This window comes from Kogia breviceps, chromosome X (assembly GCF_026419965.1).
Source record: "Kogia breviceps isolate mKogBre1 chromosome X, mKogBre1 haplotype 1, whole genome shotgun sequence".
In the NCBI taxonomy this organism is placed as follows: Eukaryota; Metazoa; Chordata; class Mammalia; order Artiodactyla; family Physeteridae; genus Kogia; species Kogia breviceps.
In genome coordinates this window covers 66,030,702-66,056,656 of record NC_081330.1, presented here as the reverse complement: position 1 = coordinate 66,056,656, position 25,955 = coordinate 66,030,702, and the positions used below count along the sequence as shown (strand labels likewise).

Sequence of the window (25,955 nt, the reverse complement as noted above, 5' to 3'; positions counted from 1 at the left end):
TGGGATTTCAGTACTGTAGCTTGCTGGCTGTTGAGGAGTTAAGTCTTAACACTGAGATGGAGTTCTATGGGAGAGCTTTTGCTGTTTGATATTACATGGGGTTCGGAAGTCTCTTGTAGTCCAATGTCCTGAACTCGAGTCTCCCACCCCAGAGACTCAGGCCTGACACCTGGTTGGAGCACCCAGACCCTGTCAGCCACACCGCTCAGAAGAAAAGGGAGGAAAAAATAAAGAAAAAAAGAAAAATAAAATAAAATAAAGTTTTTGAAATAAAAATATTATTAAAAATAAAAAATTAAGAAGTAATAAAAATTAAAAAAAAGAAAGAAAGAAAGAAGAGAGAAACCAAACCAATAAACAAATCCACCAGTGATAACAAGCACTAAAAACTATGCTAAAAAAGTAAACAAAAAGTACCAAGAGACAGAACCATAGGACAAATGGGAAAAGCAAAGATGTATGAACAAAATCACACAAAGAAGCATACACATACACACTCACAAAAAGAGAAAAAGGAAAAAATATATATATATATAAAGAGAGAGCAACCAAATCAATAAACAAATCTGCCAATGATAATAAGCTCTAAATGCTAAATAAGATAAACATAAAACCAGAAAGAAATTAAATTGTGAAAGCAAACCCCAATTCTATAGTTGCTCTCAAAGTCCATGGCCTCAATTTTGTGAAGATTCATTGTCTATTCAGGCTTTCCTCAGATTCAGGGTACATCAAGTTGATTGTGGAGATTTAATCTGCTCCTCCTCAGGCTGAATGGAGAAATTTCCCTTTCTCTTCTTTGTTTGCACATCTCCTGGGTTCAGCTTTGGATTTGGCCCTGCCTCTGCTCGTAGGCCACCTGAGGGCATCTGTTCCCCACCCAGACAGGATGGGGTTCAATTAGCAGCTGATAAGGGGGCTCTGGCTCACTCAAGCCTGGGGGAGGTAGGGGTACAGAAGGTATAATTGGAATGTGGGGCGAGCATGTGGCAGCAGAGACCAGCATGACTTTGCAGCAGCCTGAGGCATGCCATGTGTTCTCCCGGGGAAGTTGTCCCTGGATCACGGGTCCCTGGCTATGACAGGCTGCATAGGCTTCTTTGGGGGAGGTGTGTGTGTGTGTGGATAGTGACCTGTGCTTGCACACAGGCTTCTTGGTGGCTGCAGCCGCAACCTTAGCATTTCATGTCTGTCTCTGGTGTCCATGGTGATAGCCGCAGGTTGCGCCTATCTCTAGAGCTCTTTAGGTTGTGCTTTGAACTCTGTCTCCACACGCAGCCCAAAATATGTTCTGTTACCTCTTAGGCAGTTCCAGAGTTTTTCCTGGACTTCCTCCTGGATAGCTGTGTTGCACTAGCCTCCTTCAGGCTGTGTTCATGCAGCCAACCTCATTCCTCTCCTTGGGATATGACATCTGAAGCCTAAGCGTCAGCTCCCAGCTATCCACCACCCTGCTGGTGAGCAGACAAGCCTCTCAGGCTGGTGAATGCTGGTTGACACCAATTCTTTTTGTGGGAATCTCTCTGCTTTGCCCTCTGCACCCCTGTTGCAGCCCTCTCCTCCATGGCTCCAAAGCTTCCTCCCAGCCCATCCCCCATCTCTGCCAGTGAAGGGGCTTCTTAGTGTGTGGAAACTTTTCCTCCTTCATAGCTCCCTCCCAGAGGTGCAGGTCCCATTCCTATTCTTTTGGTCTCCTTTCTTTTCTTTTTTCTTTTGCCCTACCCATGTACGTGTGGAGTTTCTTGCCTTTTGGGAAGTCTGAGGTCTTATGCCAACATTCAGTAGGTGTTCTGTAAGAGTTGCTCCACATGTCAAAGTATTTCTGATGTATCTGTGGGGCGGAAGATGATCCCCACGTCTTACTCCTCCACCATCTGAAGATCCTTTCTCTGTAGATGTATTCTTGATGTATTTGTGAGGAGTGACAAATTCCACTTCCTCATCTTCTGCCATCTTGACTCCTTCCCCTCTGATTTTTACATTTTTAATTGGTTGTGTTTAGGGTTGAGTAGGCACTGTCTTAGACTCTATATTGCTTTCAATAGTTATGTTAAGTCTGTCTTATTTTCCTTTTAATTCTATAATTGTGAAGCAAACTAAATGTTTTTGCAAGTGATGACAATTATAAGAGAGTATTAAAATCCCATTTATGCTTTTGTTCTGCAATCAAATGCATATGTTTTATTTCTTAATATAACAAATATTTGAGTTCTTTATCTGTCCTTTTCATGGGTAAAATAAGCTGTGTTATAGTGACTTTTGGCTAAAAGCAAAATGTTCTGATCCAAGCCAAGAAAAAGAACCATGCCATACTAGGAATGAATGTTTAACCTGGATAAGGGAAGATATGAGAGATGACAGAATTCCTATCTTTAGATATTTGAAGAGTGTCTTGTGTAACTTTAGTAGACTTTATTTTATTTGGCTTTGATAGGCTGAACTAGGTTGAAGTGTCAGGGATGTGGATTTTTGTCTCACTAGAAGGGAGGACTTTTAACAATTATGATTGTTAAAAATGTTACCATCCACATTAATAACTTTTTCACTGAAGTTGCCCTGAGAGCTAGAGCTGAAATAGAGGTAGTCCATTTTGCTGCATCTACCACCAGATACTCTCTAGTCCATCACATATTCTGGTAGTTGCTTTCAATGTTTGCAAGGATAGTCTCAATAAATGTGAATGTCTGAAGCTACTGTAATTCTATTAATAAATACTGATCTTTAAAATTACTGAAGCTTCTGAAAGTTCCATGCTATATAAGCAGAACTATTTGTGCCCTCAGCCAAATTCTGAAGGAGACAAAGTTTATCTGAGTTGTAATATCTTTTCCAAGCCCTTATCTTTCAAGGCCTAGTGACCTGCCAGCCTTTCCCCAGACCTTTATCCCATGTTTCATTCCTAAATGTTCATTGACTAACCTCAGCAGTCATCTAATCCCTGATAAGGTTGACTTTCAAAATAGATTGAGTTTTATCTCTCTCAGCATTGAGGATAGGGAAAGCTGGATATCAAAGTTTGAAAATACAGATAGAGATAATTGTAAAACTGAATGTAAAACAATAATTTTGAAATGTATGTTTGGCGGCTATTTGCCCAGAAGACTTACTTTTTGTTTATCTCTGCATATTTGATTACTTCCTCTGACTACTAAGGGAAAAAGCTGACTGAAGTTATTGCCAAAATAGTAATCTTTTTGATTATGAAAATATCTTCAACAGTACTGTTATCCAGTTGTAGATTGGCAAGATATTTTCAGTTAACATAGAAAAGACCTTTTGAGTTTACGAAAGTTCACGCTTGAATGCCTCTTTGGTAGAATACAAATAGATTTGTATACTCAAACATGGACTGATATGCCCTTGACCCTATTTTTCTCTATTTTCTGCAGAAATCATCACTCTGATGCTTTCCCTAAGGAAAGAACACAAATTCTCAAGATGGGAAGTAACAGCACAAATAGTACAAGAGCGAAGTGCACTGATCTTCAAATGTCATTTCAGTACTCTCTCTATGCAACTACTTATATCCTCATATTTGTCCCTGGTCTACTGGTGAACAGTGTGGCCTTGTGGGTTTTGTGCCGCTTCATCAGCAAGAAAAATAAAGCCATCATTTTCATGATCAACCTCTCTGTGGCTGACCTTGCTCATGTGCTGTCCTTACCCCTCCAGATTTACTATTACATCAGCCACCACTGGCCTTCCCAGAGGGCCCTTTGCCTGTTGTGCTTCTACCTAAAGTATCTCAACATGTATGCCAGCAATTTTTTCCTGACATGCATCAGCCTTCAGAGGTGCTTCTTTCTCCTCAAGCCTTTCAGGGACAGAGACTGGAAGCGTAGGTATGATGTGGCCATCAGTGCTGCCATCTGGTTCATCGTGGGGACTGCCTGTTTGCCACTTCCAATTCTGAGAAATGCTGGATTAGCCAACAGTACTGAATCCTGCTTTGCCAATTTAGGCTTCAACATATTAGCATGGCGTCTACTATTGGCATGGTAACTGTAGCTGAACTTGGAGAGTTTGTCTTACCTGTTGTAATTATTACTTATTGCACATGGAGAACAAGAAAAATTTTACAGGAATTCCAAGTTCCCCCTCAGAATGCCAAAGAGAGAAAAAAGGCTTTGTGGATGGTCTTGATGTGTGCAGTGGTATTCATTGTGTGTTTCACACTTTACCACCTCAACTTCCCTTTCTTTATGATGGTGAAGCAACGAAACTTTTCAAACTGCTCCTTTATTAAGAGCACTCTATTTTTTCACATAATTTCCCTGTGTCTTGCAAATTCAAATTGCTGTCTTGATCCAGTTGTATATTATTTTATGACCTCAGAATTTCGTGATGGATTTTTGGAACATGGTAGTTTGGTTCTTCAGTCACGTGTGGAATGCAAGGATGGTGCTTTGGAAATTCAGCATAGGAAGGAGGATCTTCAAACTATCTCTCGTGAATTTATGGATGATTCCAAAACTATGTAATCAAATAATTACCTAGAATAATCTATACGCTCTATCAGTTTACCTATGTCACCTTGAAGATCTTTCTTAAAAAAAAGGTACCCTTAAGTGCCTTGATGAAACATGGCTCCCTTCCCTTAATCCTCAAAATGATTCTTCTGGAAAAAAATATTAAAGCCTGTATTTTCTGTCCAAATGGAAATATTGTTCTATGGAGCATATGAGAAAATAACTTTATTTACACAAAAGAATGAACAACAGAATGAATTGCACCCCCGTTCCTCAGCAATAGGTCCAAAATTTTCACATTCCCCTGCTAGAAACAAAATGCATACTGAAAATAGATGAACATAGATGAATTGTCTACACATTTAAAATGTACAGGATAACAATACTATCCTTGCTTTATCAAGAAGTTATACACAGGTGGAGTGGCAAAGACGGCAGAGTAGGAAGACCCTGATCTCAACTCCTTCCACAGGCACACCAAAATTACAAATACTTACAGAGCAACTATTGATGAGAACAACCTGAACACTAGCAGAAAAGATATTTTACAACCAAAGATGTAAAGAAGGAACCACAACAAGATGGGCAGGAGAAGTGGAGACACAGTATAGTCAAGAGCCATACCCCTGGATAGGTGACCCACAAACAGTAGAATAATTACAATTGCAGAGGTTCTCCACAAGGAATGAAGGGTCTGAGCCCCACAATGAGCTCCCCAGCCCAGAGATCCTGCACTAGAAAGACAAGCCTCTAGACTGTTTGGCTTTCAAGGTCAGTGGGGCTTAGCTTCAGGAGAGCTGAAGGGCTGTGGGAAATAGAGACTGTATTCTTAAAGGGCACACACAAAATCTCACAAGCTCTGAGACCCAGGGCAGAAGCAACAATTTGAAACAAACTTGGGTTAGACCCACTTGCTGATCTTGGAGACTCTCCCAGAGAGGAGGCAATTGGGACTCACCCTAGGGACATTGACACTGACAGCAGCTATTTTTGGAAACTCATCATACCATGAGGGCACTGATGCTGGCAACACCATTTTGGGATCCTCCCTCTAGCAGGCTGGCTGATTTATGACCCCCTGAGCTTCCAAGGACCTGGCTTTGTTCACCACAGCACACAAGATCCAGCCCAACACACAACAGGCCAACACCAGGTCTGTGAAATCAAGGCTCCAGAGCCAGAGTAACCAGGACCCAGCTCCACCCAACAGAGGGCCAGCACTAGCCCTGGGGTACAGCCTTACACCCCCAGGGATGAGAATTAGCCTTGGGATATTTGGGTCCCAGCCCTTCCCACATGTGGGTGGACATCAACTCTGGGACCCCATGCACACTGCAGGCAGACAAGCCAGGATTCAGTTGTGCCCATTGGGCCAGAACTAGCCCAAGGACCCTCTTGGTCCCAACTCCACACACCATTGAGTTGACACTAGCTCTGGGACTCCAGACCATAGTCAGAGACCTCGGGCCCTAACTCTGCTCACAAGGAGCTGGTAGTATCCCTGGAACCAAGCCTTACCCACTAGTGGGAAGGCACCAACATCAGGATGCCCAAGGCACCATATCCTCCCATGAGAATGTTGAAACCAGCTCCAGGACACTTTGAGCCCCTCAGCCACCTGCCCTTGGCCATGGCCCAGCTCAACAGCAGGTGGATACTAGCTCCAGGACCCTAACCCTGCAGCCAGCCACCTTGTGACATAGCCTAACTCACCAGTAGGCTGGCACCAGGACCAGGATTTCCCTGGTCATGCACTTAGTCATGGCAGGATTATGCCTTACCCACCAGAAGACAGTAGTCTCCACACAAGGCAGTGGCTGGCAACCAACTGGACCAGGAGACAGCTACACCTACCAGTACCCATAGTAGTCAGCTTATCACAGCAGAAAGACCCAGATAGCCATATAGGGAGCACCCTGAGAGCATATAGTTCTGGTGACAAGAAGGGAATGTGCTGCTGTGCCCCATAGCACATCTCCTACATAAAGCCACTTCTCTAAGATAGGAAAATATAAGCAGTATACCAAATACATAGGAATAAAAACAGCAAACTAGACAAAATGAAGTGACAGAGAAATATGTTCCAAATGAAGTAACAAGATAAGCCCCAGAAGAAGAACTAATTTAATTGGAGATAAGCAATCTACCCAATAAAGCATTCATGGTGATGATCATAAAGATGCTCAAAGAACTCAGGACAAAAAGTGGATGAACATAGTGAGAATTGTAAAAAAAAAAAAAAAAAAAAAAAAAAAGAGTTAGAGGAGGAGAGAGAAGATGGCGGAAGAGTAAGACACTGAGCACTGAGATCACCTTCCTCCCCACAGGTACATCAGAAATACATCTGAACGTGGAACTGCTCCTATACAACACCCACTGAATGCCGGCAGAAGACCTCAGACCTTCCAAAAGGCAAGAAACTGCCGATGTACCTGGGTAGGGCAAAAGAAAAAAGAATAAACAGAGACACAAGAATAGGGATGGGACATGTACCAGTGGGAGGGAGCTGTGAAGGAGGAAAAGTCCCACACACTAGAGGCCCCTTCACAGGTGGAGACTGCGGGTGGCAGAGAGGGAATCTTCAGAACCATGGAAGAGAGTTCAGTAACAGGGTGCGGAGGGCAAAGCAGAGAGATTCCCACAGAGGATCGGTGCCAACCAGCACTCACCAGCCCGAGACGCTTGTCCGCTCACCCGCCTGGAAGGGAGGGGGCTGGGAGCTGAGGCTTGGGCTTCCGTCAGAAGCTGGGAGAGGACTGGGGTTGTCTGTGTGAACACAACCTGAAGGGATTAGTGCACCCCGGCTAGCAGGGATGGAGTTTGGGAGAAGTCTGGAGATGTCAAAGAGGCAAAAGACCTTTTCTTCACCCTTTGCTTCCTGGGTCGTGAGGAGAGGGGATTAATCATGCAGCTTAAAGGAGCTCCAGAGACGGGCGTGGAGCTGCCGAAGAGTCAAGAGACTTTTTCTTGCCTCTTTGTTTCCTGGTGTGAGAGGGGAGGGGATTAATCATGCCGAGTAAAGAAGCTCCAGAAACGGGCGCAAGCCACGGCTATCAGTGCGGACACCAAAGACGGGAATGAGACGATAAGGCTGCTGCTGCCACCACCAAGAAGCCTGTGTGCGAGCACAGGTCACTCTCCACACCTCCCCTCCTGCGAGCCTGTGCAGCCTGCCACAGCCAGGGTCCCGGGATCCAGGGACAACTTCCCCAGGAGAACGCACAGCATGCCTGAGGCTGGTGCAACGTCAGCCTGACCTCTGCCGCCACAGGCTTACCCCACATCCGTACACCTCCCTCCACCTGTCCTGAGTCAGAGTCCGCGAAGCAGCTGCTCCTTTAACCCCGTCCTGTCTGAGCAAAGAGCTGATGCCCTCAGAAAACGTATGCATGGAGGTGGGGCCAAATCCAAAACGGAAGCCCAGGAGCTGTGCAAACAAAGAGGGAAGGGGGAGGTCTCTCCCAGCAGCCTCAGAAGCAGAGGATTAAATCTCCACAATCAACCTGAAGGGCCCTGCATCTGTGGAATACCTGAATAGACAGCAAATCATCCCAAGATGAGGAGGAGGACATTGGGAGCAAGGTATATTATTATTTGGACTTTGGGAGAAAGATATATTATTTTTTCCCTTTTTCTCTTTTTGTGAGTGTGTATGTATATGCTGCTGTGTGAGATTTGTCTGTATAGCTTTGCTTTCACCATTTGTCCTAGGGTTCTAATCGACCCGCATTTTTTTTTTACTTAAAACTTTTTTTATTCTTAATAATTATCGTTTATTTTAATAACTTTATTTTATCTTACTTCATTTTATCTTCTTTCTCCCTTCCATCCTCCCTTCCTTCCTCCCTTCATTTCTCCTTCCCTTTCCTCCTTTCTTCTTTCCTCCCTTCCTTCTTTCCTTCCTGTTTTCCTTCCATCCTTCCTTTCTTTCTTTCTTTCTTTCCTTTCTATTTTTTCTCCCTTTTATTCTGAGTCATGTGGATTGAAGGCTCTCAGTGCTCCAACGAGGGGTCAGGGCTGTGTCTCTCAGGTGGGAGAACCAAATGTAGGACACCAGTGCAGAAGAGACCTCCTAGCCCCATATAATATCAAATGGCAAAAATCTCCCAGAGATCTCCATCTCAACACCAAGACCCAGCTTCACTCAACGACCAGCAAGCTACAGTGCTGGGCACCCTATGCAAAACAACTAGCAAGACAGGACTACAGCCCCATCCATTAGCAGAGAGGCTGCCTAAAATCATAAGTATACCAACATCCCCAAACACAACACCAGACGTGGACCTGCCCACCAGAAAGACAAGGTCCAGCCTTATCCACCAGAACAGAGGCACTAGTCCCCCCAACCAGTAAACCTACTCAACCCACTGAACCAACGTCAGCAACTGGGGACAGCCACCAAAAACAGCGGGAACTACGAGCCTGCAGCCTGCAAAAAGGAGAACACAAACACAGTAGATAAGTGAAATGAGAAGACAGAAAAACACACAGCACATGAAGGAGCAAGATAAAAACACACCAGACCTAACAAATGAAGAGGTAATAGGCAGTCTACCTGAAAAAGAATTCAGAATAATGATAGTAAAGATGTTTCAAAATCTTGGAAATAGAATAGAAAAATTGCAAGAAAGAGTTAACAAGGACCTAGAAGAAGTAAAGAGGAAGAAAGCAATGATGAGCAACACAATAAATGAAATGAAAAATACTCTAGATGGGATTAAAAGCAGAATAACTGAGGCAGAAGAACGGATAAGTGACCTGGAAGATAAAATAGTGGAAATAACTACTGCAGAGCAGAATAAAGAAAAAAAGAATGAAAAGAACTGAGGATCGTCTCAGAGACCCCTGGAACAACATTAAAAATACCAACATTCGGGCTTCCCTGGTGGTGCAGTGGTTGAGAATCCACCTGCCAATGCAGGGGACACGGGTTCATGCCCCGGTCTGGGAAGATCCCACATGCCATGGAGCGGCGGGGCCCGTGAGCCATGGCCGCTGAGACTGCACATCTGGAGGCTGTGCTCCGCAATGGGAGAGGCCACAACAGTGAGAGGCCCACGTACCACACACACAAAAAACATAATAAAAACCAACATTCAAATTATAGGGGTCCCAGAAGAAGAAGAGAAAGAAAGGGACTGAGAAAACATTTGAAGAGATTATAGTTGAAAACTTCCCTAATATGGGAGAGGAAACAGTTCATCAAGTCCAGGAAGCACAGAGAGTCCCATACAGGATAAATCCAAAGAGAAACATGCCAAGACACATATTAATCAAACATCACATAAAAGGAAAATATGAAAAGCAGCAAGGGAAAACAACAAATAACACACAAGGGAATCCCCATAAGGTTAACAGCTGACCTTTCAGCAGAAACTCGGCAAGCCAGAAGGGAGTGGCAAGATATATTTAAAGTGATGAAGGAAAAAAACCCACAACCAAGATTAATCTACCCAGCAAGGATCTAATTCAGATTCGATGGAAAAATTAAAACCTTCTCAGACAAGCAAAAGCTGAGAGAGTTAAGCATCCCCAAATCAGCAACACAACAAATGCTAAAGGAACTTCTCTAGGCAAGAAACACAAGAGAAGGAAAATACCTACATTAACTAACCCAAAACAATTAAGAAAATGGTAATAGGAACATACATATTGATAATTATTTTAAATATAAATAGATTAAATGCTCCCACCAAAAGACACAGATTGGCTAAATGGATACAAAAACAAGACCCATATATATACTGCCTACAAGAGACCCACTTCAGACCTAGAGACACATACAGACTGAAAGTGAGTGGCTGAAAAAAGATATTCCATGCAAATGGAAATCAGAAGAAAGCTGGAGTAGCAATTCTCATATCAGACAAAATAGACTTTAACATAAAGACTATTACAAGAGACAAAGAAGGACACTACATAATGATCAAGTGATCGATCCATGAAGAAGATGTAACAATTGTAGATATTTATGCACCCAACATAGGAGCACCTCAATACATAAAGCAAATGCTAACAGCCATAAAAAGGGAAATTGATAGTAACACAGTCATAGTAGGGGACTTTAACACCACACTATCACCAATGGACATATCATCCACAATGAAAATGAATAAGGAAAAACAAGTTTTAAATGACACATTAAACAAGATCAACTTAATTGATATTTATAGGACATTCCATCCAAAAACAAAAGAATTCACATTTTTCTCAAGTGCTCATGGAACATTCTCTAGGATAGAACATACCTGGGGTCACAAATATAACCTCGGTAAATTTAAGAATATTGAAATCGTATCAAGTATCTTTACAGATGACAACGTCATGAAACTAGACACCAATTACAGGAAAAGATCTGTAAAAACTACAAACACATGGAGGCTAAACAATACAGTAATTAATAGCAAAGTGATCAATGAAGAAATCAAAGAGGAAATCAAAAATACTTAGAAGCAAATGACAATGGAGACATGAAGACCCAAAACCTATGGGATGTAGCAAAAGCAGTTCTAAGAGGGAAGTTTATAGCAATACAATCCTACCTTAAGAAACAGGAAACATCACAAATAAACAACCTACCTTTGCACCTAAAGCAATTAGAGAAAGAAGAAGAAAAAACCACCGAATTTAGCAGAAGGAAAGAAATCATAAAGATCAGATCAGAAATAAAAGAAAAAGAAATGAAGGAAACGATAGCAAAGATCAATAACACTAAAAGCTGGTTCTTTCAGAAGATAAACAAAATTGATAAACCATTAGCCAGACTCATCAAGAGAAAAAGGGAGAAGACTCAAATAAATAGAATTATAAATGAAAAAGGAGAAGTAAGAACAGGCACTTCAGAAATACAAAAGATTATTAGAGATTACTACAAGCAAATCTATGCAAATAAAATGGACAACCTGGAAGAAATTGTCAAATTCTTAGAAAAGAACAAGCTGTCGAGACTGAACCAGGAAGAAATAGAAAATATGAACAGACCAATCACAAGCACTGAAATTGAAACTGTGATCAAAAATCTTCCAACAAACAAAAGCCCAGGACCAGATGGCTTCACAGGCGAATTCTACCAAACATTTAGAGAAGAGCTAACACCTATCCTTCTCAAACTCTTCCAAAAGATAGCAGAGGGAGGAACACTCCCAAACTCATTCTATTAGTCCACCATCACCCTGATACCAAAACCAGACAAAGACGTCACAAAGAAAGAAAACTACAGGCCAATATCATTGATGAACATAGATGCAAAAATCCTCAACTGAATACTAGCAAATAGAATCCAACAGCACATTAAAAGGATCATACACCATGATCAAGTGTGGTTTATTCCAGGAATGCAAGGATTCTTCTATATAAGCAAATCAATCAACGTGTTGCACCATATCAACAAACTGAAGGAGAAAAACCATATGATCATCTCAATAGATGCAAAGAAAGCTTGTGACAAATTCAACACCGATTTATGATAAAAACCCTGCAGAAAGTAGGCATAGAGGGAACTTTCCTTAACATAACAGAGGCCATATATGACAAACCCACAGCCAACATCGTCCTCCATGGTGAGAAACTGAAACCATTTCCACTAAGATCAGGAATAAGACAAGATCGCCCACTCTCACCACTCTTATTCAAAATAGTTTTGGAACTTCGAGCCACAGCAATCAGAGAGAAAAAGAAATAAAAGGAATTCAAATCAGAGAAGAAGAAATAAAGCTGTCACTGTTTGCAGATTGCATGATACTATACATAGAGAATCCTAAGGATGCTACCAGAAAACTACTAGAGCTAATCAAAGAATTTGGTAAAGTAGCAGGATACAAAATTAATGCACATAAATCTCTGGCATTCTTATAAACTAATGATGAAAAATTTGACAGTGAAATTAAGAAAACCCTCCCACTTACCATTGCAACAAAAAGAATAAAATATCTAGGAGTAAACCTACCTAAAGAGACAAAAGCCCTGCATGCAGAAAATTATAAGACAGTGAAGAAAGAAACTAAAGATGGTACAAGTAGATGGAGAAATATACCATGTTTTGGATAGGAAGAATCAACATTGTGAAAATGACTCTCCTACCCAAAGCAATCTACAGATTCAATGCAATCCCTATCAAACTACCATTGGCATTTTTTACAGAACTAGAACAAAAAAAATCACAATTTGTATGGAAACAGAAAAAGACTCCGAATAGCCAAATCAATATTGATAATGAAAATTGGAGCTGGGGAAATCAGGCTCCCTGACTTCAGACTATACTACAAAGCTACAGTAATCAAGACAGTATGGTACTGGCACAAAAACAGAAATATAGATCAATGGAACAGGATAGAAAGCCCAGAGATAAACCCACACACATATGGTCACCTTATCTTTGATAAAAGTGGCAAGAATATACAGTACCGAAAAGACAGACTCTTCAATAAGTGGTGCTGGGAAAACTCAACTGGTACATGTAAAAGTATGAAATTAGAACACTCCCTAACACCATACACAAAAATAAACTCAAAATGGGTTAAAGACCTAAATGTAAGGCCAGACACTATCAAACTCTTAGAGGAAAACATAGGAAGAACACTCTACGACATAAATCACATCAGGATCCTTTTTGACACATCTCCTAGAGAAATGGAAATAAAAACAAAAATAAACAAATGGGACCTAATGAAACTTAAAAGCTTTTGCACAGCAAAGGATACCATAAACAAGACCAAAAGAGAACCCTCAGAATGGGAGAAAATATTTGCAAATGAAGCAACTCACAAAGGATTAATATCCAAAATTTATAATCAACTCATGCAGCTCAATAACAAAAAAAAACAAACAACCCAATCCCCAAATAGGCAGAAGTCCTAAATAGACATTTCTCCAAAGAAGATATACAGATTGCCAAGAAACACATGAAAGAATACTCAACATCATTAATCATTAGAGAATTGCAAATCAAAACTACAATGAGATATCATCTCACTCTGGTCAGAATCACCATCATCAAAAACTCTCGAAACAATAAATGCTGGAGAGGGTGTAGAGAAAAGGGAACACTCTTGCACTGCTGGTGGGAATGCAAATTGATACAGCCACTATGTAGAACAGTATGGAGGTTCCTTAAAAAACTACAAATAGAACTACCATATGACCCAGCAATCCCACTACTGGGCATATACCAAGAGAAAACCATAATTCAAAAAGAGTCATGTACCAAAATGTTCATTGCAGCTCTATTTACAATAGCTAGGACATGGAAGCAACCTAAGTGTCCATCAACAGATGAATGGATAAAGAAGATGTGGCATTGGGCTTCCCTGGTGGCGCAGTGGTTGAGAGTCCGCCTGCCGATGCAGGAGACACGGGTTCGTGCCCTGGCCCGGGAGGATCCCACATGCCGCGGAGCGACTAAGCCCGTGAGCCATGGCCGCTAGGCCTGCGCGTCCGGAGCCTGTGCTCCGCAACGGGAGAGGCCACAGCAGTGAGAGGCCCGCATACCACAAAAAAAAAAAAAAAAAAAAAAAAAGAAGATGTGGCACATATATACAATGGAATATTACTCAGCCATGAAAAGAAATGAAACTGTTATATGTAGTGAGGTCGATGAACCTGGAGCCTGTCATACACAATGAAGTAAGTCAGAACAAGAAAAAAAAATCCCATATGCTAACACATATATATGGAATCTAAGAAAAAAATGTCATGAAGACACTAGGGGTAGGATGGGAATAAAACACAGACCTCCTAGAGCATGGACTTGAGGATATGGGGAGGGGGAAGGGTAAGCTGTGACAAAGTGAGAGAGTGGCATGGACATATATACATTACCAAATGTAGGGTGCGTACCTAGTGGGAAGCAGCCACATGGCACAGGGAAATCAGGTAGGTGGTTTGTGACCACCTAGAGTGGTAGGATAGGGATGGTGGGAGGGAGGGAGATGCAAGAGGGTAGAGATTTGGGAACATATGTTTATGTATAACTGATTCACTTTGTTGTGGAGCAGAAACTAACACACTATTGTAAACAATTATACTCCAATAAAGATGTTTAAAAAAACATTAGAAAATATAAAGAAGAGCCAAACAGAGATGAAGAATATAATAAATAAACTAAAAATTAAACTTGAATGAATCAATTAAGTGAAACTTGATTGTAGATTAGATGATACATAGGAACAGATTAGCAAAGTGGAAGATATAGTAGTGGAAATTGTTTTAGCTAAACAGAAAAAAGAACACAGAATTTTTTAAAAATGGGAAAAGTTTAACAGACCTCTGAGACAACATGAAGTATAATAACATTCTCTTTATAGCGGTCCCAGAATGAGAAGAGAAAGAGAAAGTGGCAAAGAACATATTTGAAGACATCATAGCTGAAAACTTAACTAAACTGGGAAATGAAAAAAAAAAAGAAAAACCATCCAGGTCCACGAAGCACAGAGAGTTTGCAAGCAGGATCAAACCAAAAGTGACTACACAAAGACACACTCTAATTAAAATGAAAAAAAAAGTAAAAGAAAAAGAATATTAAAAGCAGCAAGGGTAATGTAACAAGTTACATACAATGAAACCCCCGTAATACTATCTTTGATTTTTAGGCAGAAACTCTGCACGTAGATGTGTGGGCTGTGATATATTTAAAGGGATGAAGGGGAAAAACCTATCATGAAGAATACTCAGTTTGACAAGGCTTACGTTCAGATTTGAAGGAGATATTAAAATTTCTACAGGCAAGCAAAAACAAAAAGAGTTCAGGAGCACAAAACCAGATTTAAAAGAACTGTTAAAGGGATTTCTCTAAGTAGAAAAAGAAAGGCCTAAGCTAGAAATATGAAAGTTACAAAATGAAAAATCTCATTGGTAAAGGCAAATATGTTGTAATGGTAGTAAATCAACAACATATAAAGCTAGAAGGAAGGTTAAATGCAAAAGTTGTAAAATCAGCTGTATACATGATAAGTAGTTAAAGGGATACACAAAACAAAAAGATGTTAATATGATGTCAAAAACAATAAATGGGGGAGAAGTAAAAATTCATGGTTGGAAAAATGCATTTAAAGTTAAGAAATCAGCAACTTATATACCATGCATATATATAGATAGCTATATATAAAACCCACGATAACCACAAACCAAAAATCCATAATAGATACAGAACACCAAAGACAGAAATGAATCCAAGCATACCACTGAAGATATTTATCAAATCACAAAGGAAGAGACCAAAAGAAGAAGAAAGGAACAAAAAGAACTATATCTATCAATAATTACTTTATTTATTTAAAAAATAAATTAATTTAGTTATTTGTTTTTATTTTTGGTTGTGTTGGGGTCTTTGTCACTGTGTGTGGGTTTTCTCTAGTTGCAGCAAGTGGGTGCTACTCTTCATTGCAGTGCATGGGCTTCTCATTGCGGTGGCTTCTCTTGTTGGGGAGCACGGGATCTAGGCATGCAGGCTTCAGTAGTTGTGGCACATGGGCTCTAGAGCACAGGCTCAGCAGTTGTGGTGCCCAGGCCCAATTGCTCTGCCACATGTGGGATCTTCCTGTACCAGGGCTCTAATCCATGTCCCCTACATTTGCTGGTGGGTTCTTAACCACTGCACAACCAGGGAAACCCCAAAATTACTTTAGATATAAATGGAATATATGCTCCAATCAAAAGACATAGAGTGGCTGAATGGATACAAAAACAAGGCTCATATATATGTTGCCTGCAAGAAATTCCCTTAAGATCTCAAGACACATGTGAACTGAAAATGGGAAGATGGCAAAAGATATGCCATGCAAATGGAAACAAAAAGAAAGTAGGGGTAGCAATACTTCCATCAAACAAAATAGACCTTAAAATAAAGACTGTAATAAGAGACAATAAAAGATATTACATAATGATAAAGGAATATATACAAGAAGAATATATAATAATTGTAAATATATATGCATCCAACATCAGTACATAAATACATAAAGCAAATATTAACAGACATAAAATGATAAATTGACAATAACACAATAATTGTAGGGGACTTTAACACTCCACTTACATCATTGGATTGATCATCCAGACAGAAATTCAGTAAGGAAAGACTGGCCTTAAATGATACTTTAGATCATCAACAAAATACAAATTATTTCAAGTGCACATGAAACATTCTCCAGGACAGATCACATGCTAGATAAAAAAACAAGTCTTGGTAAGTTTAAGAAAATTGAAATCATATATCAACCATCTTTTCGGACCACAATGTTATGAGACTAGACTAGAAATTGATTACATGGAAATCACTGCAAAAATCACAAACACATGGAGACTAAACAATGTGCAATAAACAACCAGTGGATTACTGAAGATCTCTAAGAGAAAATCAAAAGTACCTGGAGAAAAGTGCAAATGAAATCACAATGATCCAAAATCTGTGGGATTCAGCAAAAGCATTTCTAAGAGAGTAGTTTATAGAAATATCATACAGTAAGTTCCATACATACAAACCTTCAAGTTGCAATCTTTCAAATATGTGAACATGCGTTTGCAGGGCCAATCACGTAAGTTAGTTCATTTGTCTGGCATACATTGTCTCATACATGCATCCTCTATTAGTGGTTTTGCTTTTGTGTACTTTACTGTACAGTACTGTATAGAGCACCATAGTACAGTATCTTTATTTCAAGCCCAGGAAGTCTGCAAGCCAAGTGTAAAACTAGCACTATATAGCCAAATGTGTTAGTTGGGTACCTATGCTAAATTTGTTGGACTTACACATGCGCTCTCGGGATGGAATTTGTTTGTATGTAAGGGACTTACTGTACCAGCTTTTCTCAGAAAACAAGAAAAATCTCAAATTAAACAGCCTAACCTTACACCTATAGGAATTAGGAAAAGAAGAATTAACAAAACCCAAAGTTACTAGAAGGAAAGAAATAAAGATCAGAGCTGAAATAAATTAAATAGAGAAAGGTCAATAAAACTAAGAGTTAGTTCTTTGAAAAGATGAACCAAATTGATAAAGCTTTAGCCAGGCTCATCAAGAAAAAAAGAGAGAGGACCCAAATCAATAAAATGAAAAACGAAAAAGAAGTTACAGGTGACACCACAGAAATACAAAGGATCATAAGAGCTTACTATGAACAACTATATGCCAATAAAATGGACAACATAAAAGAAATGGAAAAAATTCCTAGAAATGTACAATATCCCAGGACTGAACAAGGAAAAAATAGAAAATATGAACAGATCAATTATCAGTAATGAAACTGAATCAGTAATTTAAAAGCTTCCATCAAACAAAGGTCAGGAACAGATGGCTTCACAGGTGAATTCTACCAAACATGTAGAGAAGAGTTAATACTTAGTTTTCTCAAACTATTCAATAAATTTGCAGAGCACATAATGCTTCTGAACTAATTCTAAGAGGTCAGCATCACCCTGTTACCAAAACCAGGCAAATATATCACACAAAAAAGAAAATTACAGGCGAATATCACTGATGAACATAGATGCAAACATTCTCTACAAAATATTAGCACACCAAATCCAACAATATATTAGATAGATCATACATAATTATCAAGTGGAATTTATTCCAAGGACACAAGGATAGTTCAATATCTGCAAAATAATTTGATATACCACATTAACAAATTGAAGAAAAAAATCATATGATCATCTCAATAGGTGCAGATAACGCTTTTGACAAAATTCAACATCCATTTATGATAAAAAGCTCTCCAGAAAGTGGGCATAGAGGGAATATATCTCAATATAATAAAGGCTGTATATGACAAGCCCACAGATAACATTATACTCAATGATAAAAAGGTGAAAGCATTTATTCTAAGATCAGGAGCAAGACAAGGATGCCCACTCTCACCACTTTTATTCAACATAATATTGAAAGTCCTACCCACAGCAATCAGGAATCCAATGTGGAAAGGAAGAAGTAAAACTGTTATTTCTTACCAATGACATGATACTCTATATAGAAAATCCTAAAGATGTCACCAAGAAAACTACTAGAACTCATTAAAGAATTCTGTAAAGTGCAGGACACAAGATTAATATATAGGAATCTGTTGCAATTTTATACACTAAAAAGGAACTATTAGAAAAAGAAAGTAAGAAAGCAATCCTATTTACTATCACATCAAAAAGAGTAAAATATCTATGAATAAAGCTAACTAAGTAGGTAAAAGACCTGTACTCTGAAAACTATAGCTCAGTGATGAATGAAACTGAAGAGGACACAAGCAGATTCAAGGACATACCATGCTCATGGATAGGAAGAATCAATATTGCTAAAATGACCATACAACCCAAGGCAATCTACAGATTCAATGCAATCTCTATCAAATAACAATGGCATTTTTCACAGAATTAGAACAAATAATTCAAAAATGTTTACAAAACACAAAAGACCCTGAATAGCCCAAAGTATCATGCTCCCTGATTTCAAACTATACTACAAAGCTAAACTATACTACAAAACAAAACTCTATGATACAGACACACTTATATGGGCAATTAATCTATGACAAAGGAGGCATGAATATGCAATGGAGAAAAGACAGCCTCTTCAGTAAATGTTACTGGGAAAACTGGACAGTTACATGCAAAATAATAAAACAGGATTAATTTCTAACACCATATACAAAAGTAAACTAAAAATGGATTAAATACTTAAATGTAAGACTTGAAACCATAAAACTTCTAGAAGAAAATATAGGTAATACTCTGTGAAATCTGCATTAGCAATATTTTTTAGATATGTCTCATCAGGCAAGGGAAACAATAGAAAAAAATAAACAAATGGGACTACATCAACAAAAATATTTTGCACAGCAGAGGAAACTATGAATGAAATGAAAAGGCTGCATACTGAATGGGAGAAGATATTTGCAAATGATATATCTGGTAAGAGGCTAATATCCAAAATATATAATTTACCATCAAAAAACTAAAAATCTGATTAAAACATGGGCAGAGGAACTGAATATACATTTTTCCAAAAATAACATACAGATAGCCAACAAATATATTAATATATTAAAAGATGCTCAACACCACTAATCATCAGGGAAATGCAAATAAAAACTAAAATGAGATATCACCTCACACCTGTCCAAATGGCAATTATCAAGAATAAAAAATATAAGTTTTGGCAAATATTGGATAAAATGGTACTCTCATGCACTGTTGCTGGGAATTTAAATTGGTGCATCCACTATGGAAAAAATTATAGAGATTCCTCAAAAAGGTGAAAATAGAACTATCATATAAACTAGCAATTTCACTCCTCGATATTTATCCTAAAAAGACAAATACAATAGTTAGATATGATATATGCACCCCTATGTTTTTGCAGCATTATTTACAATAGTCAAGATATGGAAGCAACCCAAGTGTCCATCGATAGATGAATGAATATTGAAGATGTAGTATATACATATATATAATGGAATATTATTTAATCATAAAAAGAATGAAATCTTAGCATTTGTGACCACATGAGTGAGCCTAGAAAGTATTGTTTTAAGTAAAATAAGTCAGACAGAGATAAGTACTGTGTGATTTCACTTATATGTGGAATATAAAAAACAAAACAAAACAAATGGACAAATACAACAAAACAGAAACAGACATAGAAACAGAAAATAAATGGTGGTTTCCAGAGGGAATGAGGGTGCGGGGGGAGAGAAATAGTTGAGGGAGATTGAGGTACAGACTTTCAATTACAAAATAAATGAATCACAAGTTTGAAACGTACAGTGTGGAGAATAATCAATAATTATGTAGTATCTTTGTGTGGCGACAGTTGGTAACTAGCATTATCATCGTGATCATTTTGAAATGTATAGAAATATCAAGTCACTATGTTGTGTAACAGGAACTAACATAATGTTGTGGGTTAATTATACTTCAGAAACAAAGAATCAAACAAAGTCATAGAAAAAGAGATCAGATTTGTGGTTACGAGAGGCATAGGATGGGGGCAGGGGGAATCAGTTTAAGGTGGTCATAAGGTACATATTTACTGTTATAAGATTAAATGAATACTAGGGATGTAATGTACAACATGATAAATATAACTAGAACAACTGTACATCATACATGAAAATTTTTGAGAGAAAATCCTGAGTTCTCATCACAAGGCAAATTTTTTTTCTATTTCTTTATAAAATAGAAAAAGACAGGTGCTATTCTTTATATGTATATAAGATGATGGATGTTCACTAAACTTAATGTGGTAATCATTTCATGATGTATGTAAGTCAGATCATTGTGTTGTACACCATAAACCTATACAGTGCTGTATGTCAATTATATCTCAATAAAACTGGAAGAAAAGAGAAAGTAAGACACAGACCCTTGTCTTACAAGTACATGTGACAAGTATTAACAGAAATCTGGATAGTTGTTAGGGGAGTACAGGAGTGAAATGTGCTCAAGAGTATCAAAAAGACAACAAAATATCATTCCACCATTTGTTTCTGTCAAGCTAAAAAAGGCAGGATCAAAAAATTTGCTCAACACAGATTGGAAACTTCTTGTCTCCAAAGTGAAAAACCAAAAATTATCCCAGTGGACAGACTACCCATATAGAACATTCTTTTTCTCATATAAAGAATATATTTAAGAAATAAATATCTTCTTATGTTGATATCTGACAATTTTAATAATTGAAAATATTTATCGAGCGCTTACTATGCATCTGGCATGTAAGTGCTTCTGATACATCAACTCATTTAATTGTCACAATTTATCTGAGATGAGAAAAGACAGAGAGAGGAAACTTACCTAAGGACACAGGACTAGTAAGTAGGATTTTCCCTCTGGAGACTATGCTCTTTCATAAATATACTCTTCCTTCTCCCTGGAAATTCTGATCACTGTGGAATTAAAAAAAAAACAGCTACCTGAGAGGATGAGAGGATGATGTATTTCTATAGTAATTTCTACATTGCTCTTGTTGCTGACAAAGATTCTCACTAGATTAAATAGATGATGTTTCTCTACATACACACCCAGCACGTTTCCTCTCACCAAAACATTTAAAAATAGGAAGGTTGAGTTCTAAGCTCCTTTCCGGGGAATTAACAATTTTTCTTGAGAGTTATCTCCTTTAAAGAGGCTTAATTCTCTGGGTGATCCTAGAGGTCAGGGGTTTGATGTTGCTGCTTTGGAGAGACAAGACTAGAGGAAAGAGGAATACCTTTCTTAAAACTCATACAGGTTTGGATTTTCTTAAGTTTCTGCAAGTGTTGGAAGGTCATGCTCCTTGTGCATGGCATGGTAACTACAGGATGGCCATGGAGTCTTGACTCTAAGCACTGTTACCTTAAGCACATTGATAGAATCTCTCTGGTGTGACATGTGATCGCTTGGAAGACTAATCTGGGAGGCATTTCAGTGCCTGCCAAATGTGGAAGGTCAGGATCCATGAAAACAACATTTAGCAGAAGGTTTGATGTTAATGATGGCAGTCACCAAGGCTTACAGCAGTCACTCCTAATTTATAGGCAACTCAAAGTACCTAGAATAGGAACTTGAAGAGGGGGAGGTCACCCACATTCCTCCATCTATTCTAATGAGTGGGGGCTCAGAGTCAAAATTAATGTGATTTATAAAAATTATATAAGGTGAGATTTCATGGACCTGAGCATGTGGATGATATCCATTTCACCATACTGTGATATATGTGATTCTTAGAGTAGTTGCTCCATAGGACTGCAAAGATATAAAAAGCAACACACAGTGATTCAAAAAGAATTGAACACTTGCAAACATTCAGTACTTGATAGATAGTTTTTATATGAATATATAATAAAAATAAATTTATACAGGAACTTTCATGTTTATTTCCAATAATCTTACAGATGCTCCCTTTGCGTCCCTCATGTCAAAGGTTCCACATCAGTATTGTTGCTGATTCATCCTAGAGTATACATCTCCACTGAAGGTAGAAGTGAAGCCACAGTGTTACTTCTTTCCTCAAGACCACAAGGAGATGTAAACCCAAGGTTGTTCATGAATCCCCACAAGAAGTCAGGTAGTCTAGAACATTTTAAAAGTCTTCCATTCTGTTTGAATCACCCTGTTTTGTACTTATATTCTCTGACAATATGTCAAAGGTGATGATTTAAACTTTTTGGAGAACAGCCTTGTTCTCAATAACAATAAGCATTTATCTAAACTTCATGCAGTCAACACACTTACATTACACCACAGGTGTGCCACATGTTAATCAAAGGTCTGCAGAGGAGAGGAAAATAATGTTTCACAATGTTACTGTGATTAAAAGCAGAGTACCTAGAGTTACCTTGCCTGGGTTCTTAGATATGTCCCCAATATAACAAGATCACAAATTAGTAAACTGAGGAAGCATTAAACCATATTAAAATATTTATATATATGAGGGAAAGAATATATTTGTGAATGTGTGTGTATGTAGTATCTTCCATACATTTGATCATTTAAATGTAGGGATGTACTGTGACGTTGAGACAATAAAAACATATGCCCTACTTTTTTCATTGCTTGCAGCCTGGTATTATCATGATGGTAGTATAAACAAATTTCAGAATTTTATAATGTAATTATGGTACAGGTTCAAGGCATTTGTGTCTATGTCTATCATTTTTCTCAAGGATAGTGTATTGCCATGTAAGTAATCCTTTATAGGAAATTTTTAAAATTAAAAGTAAAAAAAAAGAAAATATGCACTATTTGAGAAAAGTAGCCTAAAGAAGAAATGTTTATTAATATTATTAGGAGTCGGTCCGTTTCTAAGTCGGACCCAGTCTGAGGTTTCCACAGTGAGCCTGGAAAAAGATAAGTTCAAACGCAGTCTGAAAGCTCCTCAGGCAGAAGTCGCGGAGGCTCCTCGAGCGACCGACCCAGCACCTCCTGAGGTGGCGAGAAGGACTCGGGCTCAGGGCTCAGCAGGATATCGAATCCCTAACAGGAGGGCTGACTGGTTCTAAGGGGGCTGATCCACCGAAATTCAAGGGGGAGCGAGAAGATGGCGGAAGAGTAAGACGGGAGGATCACCTTCCTCCTCACAGAGACATCAGAAATACATCTACACGTGGAACTGCTCCTATAGAACACCCACTGAACGCTGGCAGAAGACCTCAAACCTCCCAAAAGGCTCTTGGCACTCCAGCCAGGTGTCAAGGCTGTGTCTCTGAGGTGGGAGAACTAACCTCAGGACAATGGTCCACAAGAGACTTCTCAGCTCCACGTAATATCAAACAGCGAATATGTCCCAGAGATCTCCATCTCAACACCAAGACCCAGATTCACTCAAGGACCAGCAACAAACAGTGCTGGACACCCTATACCCAACAAAGAGTGAGACAGGTCTACAGCCCCATCCATTAGCAGAGAGGCTGCCTAGAATCACAGTAAGGTTACCGACATCCCCATACACGCCCCCAGACGTGGACCTGCCCACCAGGGAGACGGGATCCAGCCTCATCCACCAGAACAGGGGAACTGGTCCCCCCAACCAGGAAACATGCTCAACCCACTGAACCAACCTCAGCCACTGGGGACAGCCACCAAAAATAGATAGAAATACGAACCTGCAGCCTGCAAAAGGGAGACCCCAAACACAGTAAGATAAGCAAAATGAGAAGACAGAAAAACACACAGCAGATGAAGGAACAAGATAAAAATACACCAGACCTAACAAATGAAGAGGTAATAGCCAATCTACCTGAAAGAGAATTTAGAATAATGATGGTGAAGATGATGCAAAATCTTGGAAATAGAATAGACAAATTGCAAGAAACAGTTAACAAGGACCTAGAAGAAATAAACAGGAAGCAAGTAACGATGAACAACACAATAAATGAAATGAAAAATACTCTAGATGGGATCAGTAGCAGAATAACTGAGGCAGAAGGACGGATAAGTGACCTGGAAGATAAAATAGTGGAAATAACTACTGCAGAGCAGAAGAAAGAAAAAAGAATGAAAAGAACTGAGGACAGTCTCAGAGATCTCTGGGACAACATTAAACGCACCAACATTCAAATCATAGGGGTCCCAGAAGAAGAAGAGAAAAAGAAAGGGACTGAGAAAATATTTGAAGAGATTATAGTTGAAAACTTCCCTAATATAGGAAAGGAAATAGTCAACCAAGTCCAGGAAGCACAGAGAGTCCCATCCAGGATAAACCCAAGGATAAACACGCCAAGACACATAATAATCAAACTGTCAAAAATTAAATACAAAGAAAACATATTAAAAGCACCAAGGTAAAAACAACAAATAACACACAAGGGAATCCCCATAAGGCTAACATCTGATCTTTCAGCAGAAACTCTGCAAGCCAGAAGGGAGTGGCAGGACATATTTAAAGTGATGAAGGAAAAAAACCTACAAACAAGATTACTCTACCCAGCAGGGATCTCATTCAGATTTGATGGAGAAATTAAAACCTTTACAGACAAGCAAAAGCTGAGAGAGTTCAGCACCACCAAACCAGCTTTACAACAAATGCTAAAAGAACTTCTCTAAGCAAGAAACATAAGAGAAGGAAAAGACCTAGAAGAACAACCCAAAACAATTAAGTAAATGGTAATAGGAACGCACATATCAATAATTACCTTAAATGTAAATGAATGAAATGCTCCCACCAAAAGACACAGACTGGCTGAATGGATACAAAAACAGGACCCATATATATTCTGTCTACAAGAGACCCACTTCAGACCTAGGGACACATACAGGCTGAAAGTAAGGGGATGAAAAAAGATATTCCATGCAAATGGAAATCAGAAGAAAGCTGGAGTAGCAATTCTCATATCAGACAAAATAGACTTTAAAATAAAAACTATTACAAGAGACAAAGAAGGACACTACATAATGATCAAGGGATCAATCCATGAAGAAGATATAACAATTGTAAATATTTATGCACCCAACATGGGCGCACCTCAATACATAAGACAAATACTAACAGCCATAAAAGGAGAAATCAACAGTAACACAATCATAGTAGGGGACTTTAATACCACACTGTCACCAATGGACAGATCATCCAAAATGAAAATAAGTAAGGAAACACAAGCTTTAAATGATACATTATACAAGATGGATTTACTTGATATTTTTAGGACATTCCATCCAAAAACAACAGAATACACATTTTTCTCAAGTGCCCATGGAACATTCTCCAGGATAGATCATATCTTGGGTGACAAATCTAGCCTTGGCAAATTGAAGAAAATTGTAATCATATCAAGTATCTTTTCTGACAACAACGCTATGAGACTAGATATCAATTACAGGAAAAGATCTGTAAAAAATACAAATACATGGAGGCTAAACAATACACTACTTAATAATGAAGTGATCACTGAAGAAATCAAAGAGGAAATTAAAAAGTACTTAGAAACAAATGACAATGGAGACACGACGACCCAAAACTTATGGGATAAAGCAAAAGCAGTTCCAAGAGGGAAGTTTATAGAAATACAATCATACCTTAAGAAA

The 25,955-nt window shown here is 38.8% G+C and overlaps 1 protein-coding gene across 1 annotated transcript in view; it reads left to right on the top strand.

Moving 5' to 3' along the window:
- The window catches only part of LOC131748107 (putative P2Y purinoceptor 10), a 62,261-nt gene extending 57,764 nt beyond the window's left edge, over nt 1-4,497 (top strand). Inside the window, 3 exon segments of the mRNA XM_067023164.1 lie at nt 3,390-3,961; nt 3,964-4,463; nt 4,465-4,497. Of these exon segments, the coding sequence (XP_066879265.1) occupies nt 3,390-3,961; nt 3,964-4,463; nt 4,465-4,497 (1,105 nt within the window).
- Nucleotides 4,498-25,955: the final 21,458 nt, after the last annotated feature.